This window comes from Neoarius graeffei, chromosome 15 (genome assembly GCF_027579695.1).
Source record: "Neoarius graeffei isolate fNeoGra1 chromosome 15, fNeoGra1.pri, whole genome shotgun sequence".
NCBI lineage: Eukaryota > Metazoa > Chordata > Actinopteri > Siluriformes > Ariidae > Neoarius > Neoarius graeffei.
Window position 1 is genome coordinate 63,994,460 of NC_083583.1, and position 17,355 is coordinate 64,011,814.

Here is a 17,355-nt window from a genome sequence, read left to right on the forward strand (position 1 = left end):
GTCCATGAACGCTGCAGGCTGCTGTGAGAAACGTGACGTGTGCACCATTGCTGCTTTGCTTGAAACATGAAACCGTGATAGAGCCAAAAACTAATTCCCTGCATCACATCATTTAAATACATTGCAGTAAATTCAACGAGGGCACGGCTCGGCTATTGAAAATCTTCCATCTGTGCTTAATGATGTTTCTACAAAGTCGGCACTGTACCATATTAAGGCTACAAAACGATCAGCCTTGATTTTGTGCATTATTTTAATTGAGCCTGGTTCTGAGGTCATTTCCTGAAGATGAACTCGAATAACGAGCATCAACCCCTACTTGTGTTCACACAGCCGGTGATTTACACTGCATTTGTGAAAAAGGCTACTGCTGTGTCGTTATCCTTCCTCAAGCTTCTGAGGTTTTTGTTCTGTATCCTGTTGTGTGTGTGTGTGTACGTACCTCGACTGGCTCTGTCAACGTGTTGCAAGTCATCAACAAATCTGAGAACGTCCGGGAATTTCTCCTCGCACACCTCAGCGAGGAAGTGAAGCAGCGTGGATGCCTGATCGGCTGACTTGGTGTCTTTCAACTGACGGAGAGAAAAAGAGAAACGGTAAAAATCGGCAGCGGCATCAAGAGGATTCGAAACTTAAGATGAAAGATTAATAGTTACATGGGGAAAATTATACATATTCAGAGTCGGGTTACGGTACGCAGGTGTGCTTGGGCTGATTTTCGGATTATTAAAAACTCCCTGCACACCTCTAAGCCGCCCTTAAGGTCAGAATCATCTGGAGCAGAGACGCGCTGTAATCTGAGTATGTCTTAAGACTGGAGTCAAGTCTGCGGTCTGAATACTGAAGAGCACAATTTCAGCCTTGACTCCAAACTCCAGATGGATAACTTGACTTTTAAGATGACTCCGATATGAAAATGATTTTTTTTCTTTCGAGTCTTGTTAAGGGTTGTTTTACAAAGTTTGTGTCACGGGGGTCCAAAATTCACATTGATTCAAACTGGTTCTTGTACCAGTTTTTAAGTGGAGGACAAGTTAAAGAACAGATTTCAGGTAATTTTTTGACATACACTACCGTTCAAAAGTTTGGGGTCACTTTGAAATGTCCTTATTTTTGAAAGAAAAGCGCTGTTCTTTTCAATGAAGATCACTTTAAACTAATCAGAAATCCACTCTATACATTGCTAATGTGGAAAATGACTATTCTAGCTGCAAATGTCTGGTTTTTGGTGCAATATCTCCATAGGTGTATAGAGGCCCATTTCCAGCAACTATCACTCCAGTGTTCTAATGGTACAATGTGTTTGCTCATTGCCTCAGAAGGCTAATGGATGATTAGAAAACCCTTGTACAATCATGTTAGCACAGCTGAAAACAGTTGAGCTCTTTAGAGAAGCTATAAAACTGACCTTCCTTTGAGCAGATTGAGTTTCTGGAGCGTCACATTTGTGGGGTCGATTAAATGCTCAAAATGGCCAGAAAAATGTCTTGACTATATTTTCTATTCATTTTACAACTTGTGGTGGTAAATAAAAGTGTGACTTTTCATGGAAAACACAAAATTGTCTGGGTGACCCCAAACTTTTGAACGGTAGTGTGTGTGTGTATGGTAGTTTTGTGTAATCTGCTATAAGATGGGATAAACAAATGAAGTGATTCTCGGAGAGGACATTTTTTTTTTGACAATTCAGAATCCACTACTTCCATAGTGCTTTTAAATACAAGGCTGTAAGCTTTGTCTTAGTCGTCTCTAATATTTATGTCCCAATATCTTGACCACATTTTAGGATGAAAATAATCATTTTAGATATATGTTATTTTATATTGAAAAATTAGCTGTCTCGGAGGGGACTTTTTTGACACAATTACGCTACGTTCACACTGCAAGGCTTAATGCTCAATTCCGATTTTTTGTGAAATCCGATTTTTTTGTGAGGTCGTTCACATTAACAAATATATGCGACTTGTATGTGATCCTCAGTATGAACGAAAAGCGACCTAAAAGTGTTCCGCATGCGCACTGCAGGATACGACGACGTCACACGCAGTGAGCATGGCCAGTGTTTACGGAAGTAAAACCGCCCGGTTGCGGTATGACCCATCCAATCTAGCTTGAATAGCTGTATCCCCCCAAATGGAAATCAGCTCCCTAACCTCTGCGTCCTTCCATTGAGAAGATTCAGAACCTTCACAGCCCGAAGCGTCCCTCGCATTGATGTCATGTGCAGATACGTTTTTTTGAACTGGGGGGGACAAAAAACTAGGGGGGACAAAGCTGCCAGCAAACCAACCCCAATCCCGATATGCCTGTCAAACTTGTTGTGGGTTACCATAGCAACCAAGCTCGAGCTCGCAACCTGTGCAGTCTGCGCAGCTCAACCAACCGAATATCAGTCTTTGTTTTGTTTTATGTGAGTTGTTGCAACTCTGTATACACTGCCGTGCACCTCAATAAACCGAATGGTAATTAGTCTTTTGATTTTTCCGTGAGGTTTGCCTTATGCAAAGTGGGGGGGACCGAACGAAGTGAATTTAAATCTCGGTGGGACGAATCCCACCCGTCCCACCCTCTATCTGCGCCCATGATTATGCACCATGTTGTTGTAACTTTTTTTAAGAGACCCGCCGCCTACTTCAGCGCAGAATAGTGACGTTTGTGGCTTGTTGATGACGTGTAAGTCGGATGAATGCGACCTGGCGGTTCAGACTGAAGTCGCATATGAAAAGAGCGGATAGGAATCGGAATTAGGACCACATATCCAAGCGGCCTGGGTCGCATGTGAAAAAATCGGATCTGTGTCGTTCAGATTGTCAATAACAAATCGGATACAGGTCGCATATGGGCAAAAAAATCGGATTTGAGTCACTTCAGCCTGCAGTGTGAACGTAGCCTTAGACTACATTCAGACTGCACCCTGAAACGACCCATATCCGATTTTTTTGCCCATATGCGACCTGTATCCGATTTGTTATTGACAATCTGAACGACACAGATCCGATTTTTTCACATGCGACCCAGGCCGCTTGGATATGTGGTCCTAATTCCGATGCATATCTGTTATTTTCACATGCGACTGCAGTCTGACCGGACAGGTCGCATTCATGCGACCTACACGTCATCAACAAGAGACAAACGTCACTATTCTGCGTTGGCTAATCCCGCCTCTTTGGTGGAAAACAACAATGACATAATGTGCTACATGAACAGGCGCGTACACAGTCTCTCTCGCGCAATCCGTCATATGCGCAATGCAGACATTAATGTTTCGCGTGCACGCTCTTGCTCACTTGCTCTAGATTCCGGGAGATATTCTTCAATTTGCGGGCATCAGGGAGCCGCTATCAATATGCGGGAGACTCCCGGAACTTCCGGGAGACTTGGGATGTCTGCACTAGACAGTGTTTATGTAGAGAGCATGCGCACTTCAATCAATCAATCAATCAATCTTTCAACGGAGGTTGCTGCCACGGCCCCACTCACTCACACACCCTCTCTCACACAGAGACACTCTCACTCACTCACACACACAGCACACGATGTGCTTATTACGTGTCAATTTGCGCATGTGGGACACTTTTGGGTCGTTTTCCGTTCATATTGGAGATCGCATACAAGTCTCCTATAATTGGTAATGTGAACGGCCTAACAAAAAAATCGGATTTCACAACAAATCGGATATGGGTCGTTTCAGGTTGCAGTCTGAACGTAGTGTTGCGTACTAATTTGATCAAAATAGTCTGAAAACTTACTGGCATTCAACATTAAAACTTAACTATGTTTCCAATGATATGGAACCGAATATTTGTTTTATGGTATAAAGAATGATGTAAGTGCATCCCTTTTGGAGCTACCTGTGGTCAAAAAAGCACTTTTTCTAAATGACACGAGTAATGTTGCTAAATATTGCCATACATTCACCAAAAATAACATTATCACCAAATTGTTTTTTGCATGGTAAATAGAGCTATCACAGGGCTACAATAAACAACCAAGTTTATTTAGTCAAGCCTTTTGATACTGAAGATAATAAGTGTTAAATGTGATTTTTAGCTTGCGTACCCTGATTGTAAAACAACCCTTAATAAGACCTGACGAGGCTGTACGTTTAAGCAGATGTTACACATGCAGAGAAAAACAAATCCTTAAATGCTTGCTCCCCTGATTTAGCACAGTGGAAATATTTACGTCTCAACAATACAATGAAGCCAGAAATGGCAGGAAGATGGAACAAGGGGAAGTAGAAAAGAGAGCAAGATGCTGAAATAGCGAGAGAGAGAGAGAGATCTTGGATCAAGTCATTGCTGACAGCCTCCTTTTGTCTTTGACAAGTTAATTTGAGAGCGCGCTCTGAAATCGCAGCCGGATTGAAAACATAACATGTTTTCAATGTTAATCATGACTACTGTTCTATGGATAAAGAACTTTGTCGAGGCCTGAGATGCCTCAATGAGGCAGGGAGGAAAAACACGGAACAAAGAGCATATTACTGGAGGGATTGCACAGAAGTTACAAAGCTGAGTCGTGTGCTTTCCTGACCTGGTGGGATTTATTATATTATATTATATTTTTTTGGACGGGTCTTTTAATTCTTTCTGTAAAAGAAAGCTGAAAAAGAAAGAAAGACACCAACGTGAATCCTTTCTAATCTTTGTGAATGGGCTTTAAAAAAAAAAAAGCTCTCTCTTTCTCGTAGTGCGGTATTTCAGCGTTAGCTACAATTTAGAGCAGCAAACGTGAACACCTCAAAGAAAACCTCATTCTCTCGTTATCTCTAGCCGCTTTATCCTTCTACAGGGTCGCAGGCAAGCTGGAGCCTATCCCAGCTGACTATGGGCGAAAGGCGGGGTACACCCTGGACAAGTCGCCAGGTCATCACAGGGCTGACACATAGACACAGACAACCATTCACACTCACATTCACACCTACGCTCAATTTAGAGTCACCAGTTAACCTAACCTGCATGTCTTTGGACTGTGGGGGAAACCGGAGCACCCGGAGGAAACCCACGCGGACACGGGGAGAACATGCAAACTCCGCACAGAAAGGCCCTCGCCGGCCCCGGGGCTCGAACCCAGGACCTTCTTGCTGTGAGGCGACAGCGCTAACCACTACACCACCGTGCTGCCCTCAGAGAAAACCTGTCGCTCAGAATTTTAAATGTTTCCTTGTGTGTGTGGGGGGGGAACCCACAAAAGAACATGCAGCAAAACCTCAGCTACACCTTTTTGTATGAGTAAACCTACACCGAGCAGAACGCAAAGGAAATCATGTCCCATGTAAACCTAAACAAACAACTCGACAGAAAAATACAAGCAGAGAAAGAGAACATCAGGACGAGTCCTCGGGCAAGCAACTTGAAAGGCAGGGAATGGCACGCATGCTCTGTTGCTCTCCGCCTGTCGGGGACGACACAGCTGTCTCTCTGCCTCTCCTTCTGCACTCGTTTGTCAGGGAAGACAAATCTCTACGTCATGTGTCACAAAAAGTGCAAAGAAACTTAAGAGCCAGCTGCATCGGAGCACCCTCCCGTCTCTTGGATCAACACGGAAAGAGAAGCAGCAGGCAAATGATGGACAGAATTTATAAAAAGGCCACAAGTCGTCTGATTGTGTCTCAGGCTCGCTGACCACTCAGACCCTCCAGTGGAGCGTCTTCTCATCATATTCTTACATTATCAGCGACTAGGAAGCAGATGTTCCTGTAGCAGTCCATCAGCTTCTGCTTCTAATAAAGTCCAGGCTATGAATGTGTTTGTCGGTGTGGGACTCCTTTGTCAGGTGCTATAAGAGATTTGATGAGCTGAGAGGCATTTTCATTCAGCCTCAGAGAAGGCTGGCCTGGTTACTCAGCTGTAATGCAGTAATGACCATTTAGAGAAGAGGCAGGAGTAGGAAATAAAGCGAGAGAAAAGTAGGAGAGAGAGAGAGGCAGAAAGAAGGAAAGGAACTGCAGAATGAGCAGTGGGTTGCCATGGCGGCACAAAATAGGTTGGACTCGTAATTAAATTTATCTTATTTCATTTCTGTTTTCTAAATACACATCTCGGCCACAAAAACAGAACAATAGACGAGCTGTTCTGCTTAACAAGCTTTAAAACCACTGCACTCTGTACCTTCCATTCGCACGTAATGAAAATATTTTCAAAACTTGAAAAGGCAGGAGAGAGAGGTGGGTCACTGGAAAGGCCGAGAGAACCTCCGACTCTGAAACATGCACCAAAACTTCAAGATGCATTCAAATCCCCAAACAAATATGTGTTTGTTTAAAACAGGTTTTACTTTATTCACTTCCTTCCTTCTGGCTCAGCTAAACAAGTTTATGGATCTCAAGGGCCAAGGGGGAGAAAGTAAACCTCTGAAAGTTGTCATTTAAAGGAGAGGAAGAAGAAGAAAAAAATAAAGTGAGTGTGAAATCAAAGTAAATTGTTGGTGTTTATTCTTTCAGTCTGTGGCGCTATATATTGGGCCAGACATAAGATTAATATAACATAACAGATGATGATCCAGTGATATATGAAATGCAAAATGGAGTTGGAAGAAAAAATAGTGTTTTTGTTCACATTAGTGGTGATGTAGACAAATGATGCAAGTAAGTGAATAAGTGAATAAGTACACACACACACACACACATATATATATATATATATATATATATATATATATATATATATATATATATTAGTGCTGTCAAAAATGTCGCGTTATTAACGCGTTAACTTGACTCAATTTTAACGGCGATAATTTTTTTATCGCAAGATTAACGCTCTGTGACATGATGCCATGCCCCGCACAGCCAGAGTCCTCTGCCCTCCCCCGAAGAGCCATGGTGCTCGGCTGGTTTTGTTTTCCCATCGGCGGCTCCAGCCCCACTTTGCAGTGGCTGTGACAAGACGTGTTATGCTCTGCAATAAAAAAAAAAAAAAAACATTGGTACAACCAGTGTTCGAACTATGCCGATATTTTCGGGGGGGGGGGGGGGTTTCCCTTATTTTCCCTTGGGGGGGGGGGGGGGGGGGCTTGCGCTTGTCTCAGAGCGCGGCTCTCCATCGCGCGCTCACTTCGGATATGCAAATGCTTCCCGTTACACACGATTGCTATGTCAATAAACATCATTTTGCCAATATTTTAGAGACCCCCCAACATTTCCCAAATCATGTTTTCAAGGGATCTCATGTCTGTTTCAGGGGATCTCGGATCCCCCGAGTACCCCCGTAGTTCGAGCGGTGAGCAAGCCCATTCACTTTTTTATGCTGATAAGAGAATTACAATGGTTTTTCATGTGACAAAAATGTGCGATTAAATTGCGATTAATCGCGAGTTAACTATGACAGTCGCGACATTAATCGCGATTAAATATTTTAATCGCCTGACAGCACTAATATATATATATATATATATATATATATATATACACACATACATACACATATATATACACACACACACACACATATATATACATACACACATATATACATATATATATATATATATACACATATATACACACACATACATACATTATATATATATATATATATATATATATATATATATATATATATATATATATACACACACATACATACACACACACATATAAAAGTGCATCAGTTGCCCCCTAAAAATGAAAAGTTCCTCCGATCATGATGCATTTTTGTTTTTATGTTCCTTTTGGTAAGAAAACACACTGGGTGAAATATTTTGACAAAATTCAAAAGTGTAATGGTGGCACCAGGAGCTCAAAGTTATGGAAAAAGCTGCTATTTTATGACTTTTATGACAAAATTTCGATCACTTTTCATGAAACATTATGGCACCTTATACTGTAGAGTATACCAAATATCTTAGATCCACATTTTTAGTCCATATTCTAAATATATTATCAAGCACAGTTTGAGTTTTAGCTGTTCATTGAATCATTGTTCAACTACTTTTAAACAATACAAATGTGTTATGAATCACATTAATGCTTCTCAATCCCTTACAAAGGTTCTTAACATGATCTCTGGGGCACAAGAAATCGGTGAAAAGGAACACCCAAACAAAACTGCATCAGATTTTATGAAAGTGAGGGAAACTGATGCACCCTAATGCGCAAGTTAGTAAGTAAGAAGGTTAGTAAGCAAGTAAGATAGAAAAGTAAATAAGCATGTCAGGATGCAAGTACGTACGTACATAGGTAATATAGTCAGGTGGTTAGGATGTTAATAAGCAAATAAGGTCGTAAGCGAATAAACGTGTCATTGTGTAAGTTGAGTAAGTAACTGAGTGAATAAGAACATACAGAGCTGAATTATTAAGTAAGAGGGTCAGGATGTTAGTAAGGTAGTAAGCTAATAAACGTGTCAGTATGCAAGCCAGTGCATTGATAAGCAAGTTAGTAAGTAAGAAGGTCAGTATCTTAGTAAGCAAGTAACGTAGCAAAGTAAATAAGCGTACCAGGATGCAAGTGAGTAAGTCAGCAAGCAAGTAAATACGCAGGTAAGATAGTCAGAACATTAATATATTACCAAGCAAATATACCTTAAGTAAGTAAATAAACATGTCATTGTCCAAGTTAAGCGACTGAGTGAGTGCGTGCGTGAATAAGAACATACATAGCTGAATTAGTAAGTGAGAACGTCAGTATTTTAGTAAGCAAGTCCATACATGGGTAAGTTAATAAGTAAGAGGGTCAGTATGTTAGTAATCAAGCAAGGCAGGAAGTAAATCAGCACGCCAGGATGTGAGTAAGAGTAAGTAAATAAGCTGTCAGTATCTCCCCACAAAAGTAAGTCAGTCAGTAAGTAAGAGGGCCAGTATGTTCGTAAGGTAGTAAGTAAATCAACGTGTCAGTCTGTAAGTCAATAAATAAGTAAGTGCATTGATGAGCAAGTTAGTAAGTAAGAAGGTCAGTGTCTTAGCAAGCAAGTAACGTAGCAAAGTAAATAAGCATGCCAGGATGCCAGTCAGTCAGCAAGCAAACAAGTACATACATCGGTAAGATAGTCAGAAGGTTAGTATGTTAGTAAGCAAATATACCTCCAGTAAGTAAATAAACATGTTATTGTGTGAGTGAATAAGAACATCCATAGCTGAATTCGTAAGTGAGAAGGTCAGTATGTTGGTAAGTTAGTAAGTGGTGGTGATGATGGATTCTCGCGTTGAAGGCAACGCGTGAGTATCCGGCGACACTACTGATGACTCTTTTTGTAAGCGAAGAGACCAATCTTAGAGCCGCAAGCCCTGTCACATATGCTGCACTGGTACAAAGGACTGGTAGTGGTGTTAGTGGCCTTCCTCTTGGCACGCCTCTCCTCAAAGACCTGAATGCACTAGCTGCAAGTGCTGCACCTTGTCGCACGGGCTTTGGCAGTGCTTTCGCAGGCGTCAGGGTTCATTCCACATCTCTTGTCCTTGTATCTCAACCTCGGCCTGCCCACTGATCTCTTTCTGCAGCTCCGCTGACTGAAGAGAAGCGCTTTAGGTATTATCGTATCTGCCATTCTGGAGACGTGTCCTACCCAGCGAAGCTATGCCTCGATGACCTGGCTTTCCACACTGGGGACACCACAACGCTCTAGGACCTCGACATTAGGAACCTTGTCCTGCCACTTAATGCCACAGATGGCCCTCCGGCAGTGTTGTTGAAACCGCTCCAGAAGTTTGATGTGGTGACGGTAGGTTGTCCACGTCTCGCAGTCATACAAGAGCGAAGTGAGAACAGATAGATGGAAAGTCATCTAGTATCGCAGGATGACCTGCACTCCCAGTCCCGCTCTCTCGTCCAATACATGCCACCTGCTATCTGGTGCAAAGGCTGCCACGAGACAAGTGACGCGCAAGGACGCAGGTTATATTTCGGAGTGGCCTTCCCCTAGGTAGGCTGCCTTCCAAGGCTTGAGAGCCCCACCTGCCCAAGTATTGCGTGTTGGCCGATGGCTCGCGAGGAGCTCATCCGCCCTTTAACAGGTCTTGTTTTTAATCCTGCTGGGTGACATGCCACCCTCCTCACCAGTGTACACTGGTAGGGGAGCCAGTTTAGACGCCGACTACCTGTCCAAGCAGCAGGTGGTACTGGGTTACAGCGTTACCAGTAGCAGGGTCAACGACCCTGACCTGACCTACAAGTTAATAAGTAAGAGGGTCAGTATGTTAGTAATCAAGGAAGGTAGGAAGTAAATCAACACATCAGGATGTGAGTAAGTCAGCAAGCAAGCGAGTACGTACATAAGATAGTAAGAAGGTCGTAAGCAAATAAATGTAAGTTAAGTAATGAACCAAGCGAATAAGTAGATAAGTAAATAAGGTGGTGAGTAAATAAACATGTTATTGTGTAAGTTAAAGTAAGTAACTGAGTAATTAAGTATTCTTTGAGATCAAATCATGGGCTTCTCCTTGAGTTGCCAAGAGAGCGGACAAAGAGGACACTGGGGGACAGGGCTTGTTGTGCTGCTGCCTCAAAACTATGGAACTTGTTACCAAGTCGTATTAGTAACTGGAGAAGCAATCATATATTCATGCAGCCTGCGCACTATAAATGTAAATTAGTATTAAGTAAGTAGAGACGTAAGTAAATATGAAAAAGAGGGTTATAGTATGTTCGTAAGCAAATAAGGTGGTACGTGGTGGCACGGTGGTGTAGTGGTTAGCACTGTTGCCTCACAGCAAGAAGGTTCTGGGTTCGAAACCAACAGCCAACGAGGGCCTTTCTGTGTGGAGTTTGCATGTTCTCCCCATGTCTGCGTGGGTTTCCTCCACAGTCCAAAGACGTGTGGTTAGGTTAACATGGGGCAGCCTTGGGCTGAAGTGCCCTTGAGCGAGGCACCGAACTCCAACTGCTCCCCGGGCGCTGTTGCATAGCTGCCCACTGCTCTGGGTACGCGTGCGTGCTCATTGCTCACTTGTTTGTGTGCGTGTTCACTGCTTCAGATGGGTTACAAGCAAGAGGACAAATTTCACTGTACAAATAAAGGCTTCTTCTGGTAAGTAAGTAAACACGTTATTCTGTAAGTTCAGTAACTAAGTAAGTAGATGCATAAGTAAATATGTAAGAGGGTTATAGTATGTTAGTAAGCAAATAAACATGCCAGTACGGAATTAAAATGAAGTGTGTCAGCGAGTGAGTAAGTTATCAGAGATGCCGTGTGTGCAGGACCCACCTTACAGAGGGAGCTGAGGTCAAAGCCGTAGGACTGGGCGTTGCGAGAGCCAGCATTCATGTAGTTTCCCATGAGCAGCACAAGTTCCAGCAGCTTGCTGAAGGCTTTACTTTTCTTCACATCCTCGCACGCCGCACTCACCGCCAGCATGTCCGGCCTCAAGTGACTCACCTGTTCCTCAAACTGCAGCTTAAACAGGATGGAGTTCAGCCTCGGCCGCAGGCGCTTTACAACGCTCATCTACACACAGAGAAAGGGAGGCATGGGAACTGGAATACAGCTGAGCCAGATTACCACCATCACACTCTGGCGTTGTTTCGAGCAGAAGGGAACTGAACTGCACAAACCGGACCTGAGATTACTGACCACGGCAAACGTGGACTTGGTAGAATTTATTATTTTTCACTGCTTTGTATAGTATTCGTGTAGAAACATCTCATCTCATCATCTCTAGCCACTTTATCCTGTTCTACAGGGCTGCAGGCGAGCTGGAGCCTATCCCAGCTGACTACGGGCGAAAGGCGGGGTACACCCTGGACAAGTCGCCAGGTCATCACAGGGCTGACACATAGACACAGACAACCATTCACACTCACATTCACACCTACGCTCAATTTAGAGTCACCAGTTAACCTAACCTGCATGTCTTTGGACTGTGGGGGAAACCGGAGCACCCGGAGGAAACCCACGCGGACACGGGGAGAACATGCAAACTCCGCACAGAAAGGCCCTCGCCGGCCACGGGGCTCGAACCCGGACCTTCTTGTTGTGAGGCGACAGCGCTAACCACCACACCACCGTGCAGCCCATATGTAGAAACATTTAATGTTTAAAATTAATTCTGAAGGCATCTTTGCGTTGCAGCATTCCATTAAATCTTTTCCACAGTACTGTACGGAATCTCATACCTCCTGAGATGAGCAAGAGACGATACGAGACATGTCCCGATACAGGCGTCACAAGATGATACGGACACACACAAAATATTACATTTAAATACGTTTATTTTGGAATGACAACAAATCGAACCACTGCGAGATCAATATAGCGTGTTGTGAGAAAAGTAGATCAGGATGTAAAAGGGGTAATTTCCCCCTTATTATTACTTTTCGGTGTTCTAAATGTATTTCATGGCAAATGTTCTTCATATGGAAAGGTTGTGTGGCTTTAAATGATTCAGCTCAATAACATTCATGTCATCACTCCTACTGCTGTCTGACAGCCACCTGAAATGCACGAGTGTGCCACATTTACCAATTTAATTTTACAGATCAGGAAAACAAGTTTTTTTTTTTTAAAATACATCTTCATTCCTTGGAAATTACAACACATGGCGTGCTCATGAATCATTTTTAGACGAGTGTGTGACTTGCGTCAAAGCGCAGCACACAGGTGTTGATTTGATCCTGCGTTTCAGATCGTGATCAAGCCAGCCACGATAGAAACCAGGTTGCACTTACAGTAGAAATGATACTTGATGGTAACTACCTTTGAATGCCTATAGTACGGACGGTATGGAGAATGCAAGCCTCGTGTTTGATGCTTGTGCCTTAACGCTTTCTTCTGGATTATTACATGAGCGTTCTTCAACGCAGTTCGGTTCCCAGTCATAAACTTCATGCTCTGTATGCTCCTCGCTCGAGTACTGTGGTTTAGTGCAGTGTTTCTCAACCACTGAATGGGCCACGATTTTTTTCAAAGTTTGAAGCCATATACTAAATAATTCGGGATGTCGGAGTGTCCCAAATCCGGTAGCTGGTTTGCTGTCTACTTTTGAAGTGGAACAAATACATTTGTGGATAAATTAAGAACAATAAGCCTTTATTTTGTCACTTCCCTCCTCTACATTTAACCCGCACCAGAGAGAGAGAGCACGCGCGAGAGTGCAATAAATATGTCTGTGAGTAAATTATATGGATCTGTGATACCTGCTGGAAGAGAAGAGAAGAGCAGGGAGGATTGGGAATCGAGTGGCTGTGGTTTGTTTACACCCAATACTAAAACTTGTAGCGTCCTAGCAACCATCGCAAAGATGCGGACAAAAAGCCCAGAAACTCCTATTTACCCAGGCAAAAACTTTACAGGATTTATCTTGTAGTGTCCTGATCCCCAGATCTTTAACCCAGCCACATATAAAAAGTTGCACGCCTCCATGATCTTCCAGGTTTTCATCTGTGTCCCCGTGTAGAACGATGTCTGCAGCACCGGGGAGTTTGAGATGTCGGGGAAACTCTACAGATGGATCATTTTCCAACCCATAATGAATGAATGAATGAATGAATTTATTTAAACACGATAAGGCCATCCTTAAAAAAAATTTTCAGTCGGGAGGGAGAGATTTTTTTTTTAATATATGGATGGATAAGAAATCGCAATGCTGTGTTTGCTTTTTCTTTCAGTATTTTTTTATTACAAAAGCAGACACATTTAATAAAATGACGGTTTAATCAACTGAAACTTGTACCAAAACTTGAAGTTAGCATTTTAAATGCTGACTGCAACATTTGCAAAACTTTTACAAAGGTACTTAAAATGTCCGACACACGGACTTTTTGTACTTCTAAATCGAGCGTTAGGCCGAGTTCGGATGAAATTACACTATTAAAATCATCACTGAATGATTTGTTTTTCTGAATCTTTACTATTTTGTTGTTCGCTAGAATACCATTTTGCGATTTCACACTTAAGCAAATGTTTGAAAACTCCGGATCTCCTTCCTTCATGGTGGCTGCCGTTTTTTTGTGCCACACGGCGCATGCGCAGAGCTGATTCAGTTCAGAGTGCGCGTGCACTCGGCGGAGGCAGTAGTGTGTCGGAGGGAACAGAAGCAGAGATGACGCTTATTTTGTCTCCGGTAAACCAGTCTTCTCTCGTTCAATTGCGTGCTGGCATCAAAAGACACCGTTGGTTGTAAATGAGCCCAAACTGAGTGGTTGGAGTGTACTTTCATACACAAATGGAGAAATGTTCGCCGAGTGTGTAATTGTGTAGCCCCACTGCAGACCGTTGTTGTCGTTAATTCATAGCATGCTCAGCTGCGTGAATGTGTCGTGCACCGAAAATAGATTTACAAGCCAGGAACGCCTCATGATGCAACACGCAAGAAAAGAAAGAAGATTTACTGCCATTTTACTTTGTATTTGAGTAAAGTGAATAAATAAATGGTCTATGGAAAATACACAACCCTGGGAACTGCGCGCACAGGAGTTTATTTTGTGTTTACTCCCCCCCGGCTGGCAACTTATTTGTCATGGCTGGCTAGTATGAGCCTTAGTGGAAAGCCCTGGGAATGCGGAAATGTCAAGTTCGATTTTAGATTTACGAACCCGAAAAAAAATGTAGAAAAACCGGCGTTAAAAAAAAAAAAAATTTCAACTGCAAAACGGCACTCACCTGGCCGGTGGACCGGAAACAGAACATTTTTTTAATAATGGCCCAAGTTGATCAGCAGAGCTGGTGGGGTCGTACATGTACAGATACAAATAATTACAAATACAAAAAACTAAAAATAGACACAATCTGAAAAAAAAACTTAAAATCTGTTAATTATCTTCACATTTAGTTAATTAATAGTCTGCATAACTGTTGGCTTTGTATAGGATCAAAATTTATTCTACTAATATGTCAAATTTAGCTCGTAAATTTTTTTCATAGGAAAAATCCTTCTTTGTTCGCGTGTACGGATCTAATCCCATTGAGTGGTTTCTATATCCACTTCTTTTGAGTGGACTTCTTGGTTTTAATAACCTGCTTGTTTGCTGAACACAAACATGGCGATAAGTTCTTGCGTTAACGGACCAGACTCCACTTTTGGATCATTAATCCCTTTGGCCTGAGAATGACCCGCATGCATGGGTTTGGCTTCTGGCACATCCATACAGTTTTAAATACAATACCTACAATTAAAAAAAAAATGTTTTTCTTGCATTTATTTAATTCCTGGGCTCCCATCTGTAACATGGAGTGGTGACGTGTTCCATTAATACGCTTTACAATACATTATTAGATTCTAATAAAATAGATGAGCCAAAATAATTGGGGGTCTTTTTTAATGGGCCCCGACTCGTTACAAGTATGAATAGGTGGGCCTTGAAGCAGAAAAGGTTGAGAACCCCTGGTCCAGTGTGTAAGCAGACGTAAAGCTCATAATGGATCTCTGTATAAATCTTTTTCATATTAGACACACATCATTTTAATGCAAAACGACTGCTTTGACCTTGATCGTTGCAGTGCGTCTCAGCCCAAGCTCTGTATAATCATTAGTAGGTCACATGAGACTAGAGCATGCGTGTAGAATTTCGCAGTTCAAGGAACTCGATAACTTCCATAAAACTATGAGAAGCGCGGTTTCTCTGACACGTCGTTTGAAACGCGGTCGATACTCGGTGTCAACAAGACGCAGGATATAATAGAGAAGAGCATTTGTCTTTATACTGAAGGAGAAGAAGAAGAAAAAAAAAACCCGAAACCTCTTTTCTTAGAGGATATAAAGGAATCTGTCGATACAGATATAAAAACCTTAAAAAAAAAAAAAACTCTATGTGAAAATCTCCAAGGAAAAATTGTCATATCTGGACAGGTCTTTGTAATGCATTACTGCTACACCATATAATCAGTTCTCCTACACAGAGCGTGACTATGAGCATCATTAGATTAACGCTATGCACACTGGAACATAATGCTTTATAGTGCACCTCACAAAGACGTCCAAACTGAAAACCTTTATTTGGCTTCGGCACTGAGAGACTCCTCATTACAGCTTTCCGTTTGCTCCCCTCCGACTCGGTCTGAAATTACTTTGAGTTTCGCAATTTGCCTACTGCTCTCGGGCCTGGCATTTTAAAAGCTATTTATGTGACGAAGGCCAGGGTTTTTGTGTTGCTAGGCAATTGTAATGGATGTTGGCAATGATGTGATCTAGGCTCCTTCTGTTGAAGTTAATTGGTACGTGAGCGGCCGTGGGGGAGCGACCGGAGGGACGGACAGCATCACACAATAGGCAGCATCGAATTACGGGCGTTACACAATTATGTTAAATTGGGAAATATTGCGTTCTAAAAGCGGAGGCTCCAGGGCACTGGCAATGATGTCAGAACGCCCTGTGGACACGGGCAGGGCGGGAGAAAATGTTCTCCGAGGCCGTAATTATACATCTGTGCGAGTGTTGTGTGAGAGATACGCAAACTGCTGACAGATATTCAAAGAGCAGGTGACGTATTAAGGTTTTATTAGGGACTCGATAGCTTATTTCATTTGAGATTGTGTGCAAACTCTCGCGCGTGTAAGAATAGTAGGCGATCGAGGCGTAATTGATCACAAAGAAAACAGATTGGAAACAGCGCATAGATAAGTAACTCAATAAAGAAGAACGATTAATATGTCTCGAGCCTTTCTCCGCACGCAGAAATGGATGAGACGCCTTTGCTGAATACCAAACGCTCAACAAGATACGGAGATTGAGACCGACAAGAAGTAAACAAATCGCACAAATCAAATACGTTATAATAAAATTAAATCTGTGAGGATGCAAAGCGCAATAGTCGTTATTAAAATTTCATGCTTTTCTAGGCAGATGGGATGAGACGAGAGGGAGGGTCTGGTCTGTGAGGCCAATTTTCACTCAAGTCTTCACACATGACATGAAATGAGAACAGCAATCAGTCAAAGCTGGTCTTATTAAGGAGCAACACAAATCGACCCTGCAGACCTGCTCATCCCGGTGGTGAAGGAAAATAAATATGCGCGGTTAAAGACAAACTTCACACATACGCACACGCCTGCAAATAATCAAGAAGGCCCGAGTACAAAGGACTGTTTTATCAAGGCAAAGTAAAAGCTGCAAGGGTTACGGGGCAGAGAAAAATGTCTAATTTGTGCGGGTAAATATACTGTGAGCATCCTGCGTTCACGTCATATGCAATCTAATCCGCGATGAAACAGACTGCAATTCAAAGCTCTTGCATGCATAAATGTTGGAGCAGGATTGCAAAGGCTTACATATGGAATTTTTCATAAGGGCGCTTCTGTGAAGACTGGGGGGGGAGGAAGCTGGTTTAGATAAAGTTTGGATGAAACTGCTGTTGGAGTAAACAGCGATTTCATCCAAACTGAATAACGCTACCGTACGGGTTTAAAAGAATCCTTTTTGATTTTTGTAAATAAAAATATATAAAAACGTGTGCGTATACAGTGCCCTCAATGATTAATGTGA

The 17,355-nt window shown here is 42.4% G+C and overlaps 1 protein-coding gene across 2 annotated transcripts in view; it reads right to left on the reverse strand.

Annotated features, from left to right (window-relative positions):
- diaph3 (diaphanous-related formin 3) overlaps window positions 1-17,355 on the reverse strand; it is an 814,225-nt gene that overhangs the window by 267,642 nt on the left and 529,228 nt on the right. For both annotated transcript variants that reach the window (XM_060941746.1, XM_060941747.1), the window contains 2 exons: window positions 11,145-11,384; window positions 443-572 (listed from right to left, as the gene is read on the reverse strand). In XM_060941746.1, the coding sequence (XP_060797729.1) occupies window positions 443-572; window positions 11,145-11,384 (370 nt within the window). The remainder of the gene's footprint in view (window positions 1-442; window positions 573-11,144; window positions 11,385-17,355) is intronic.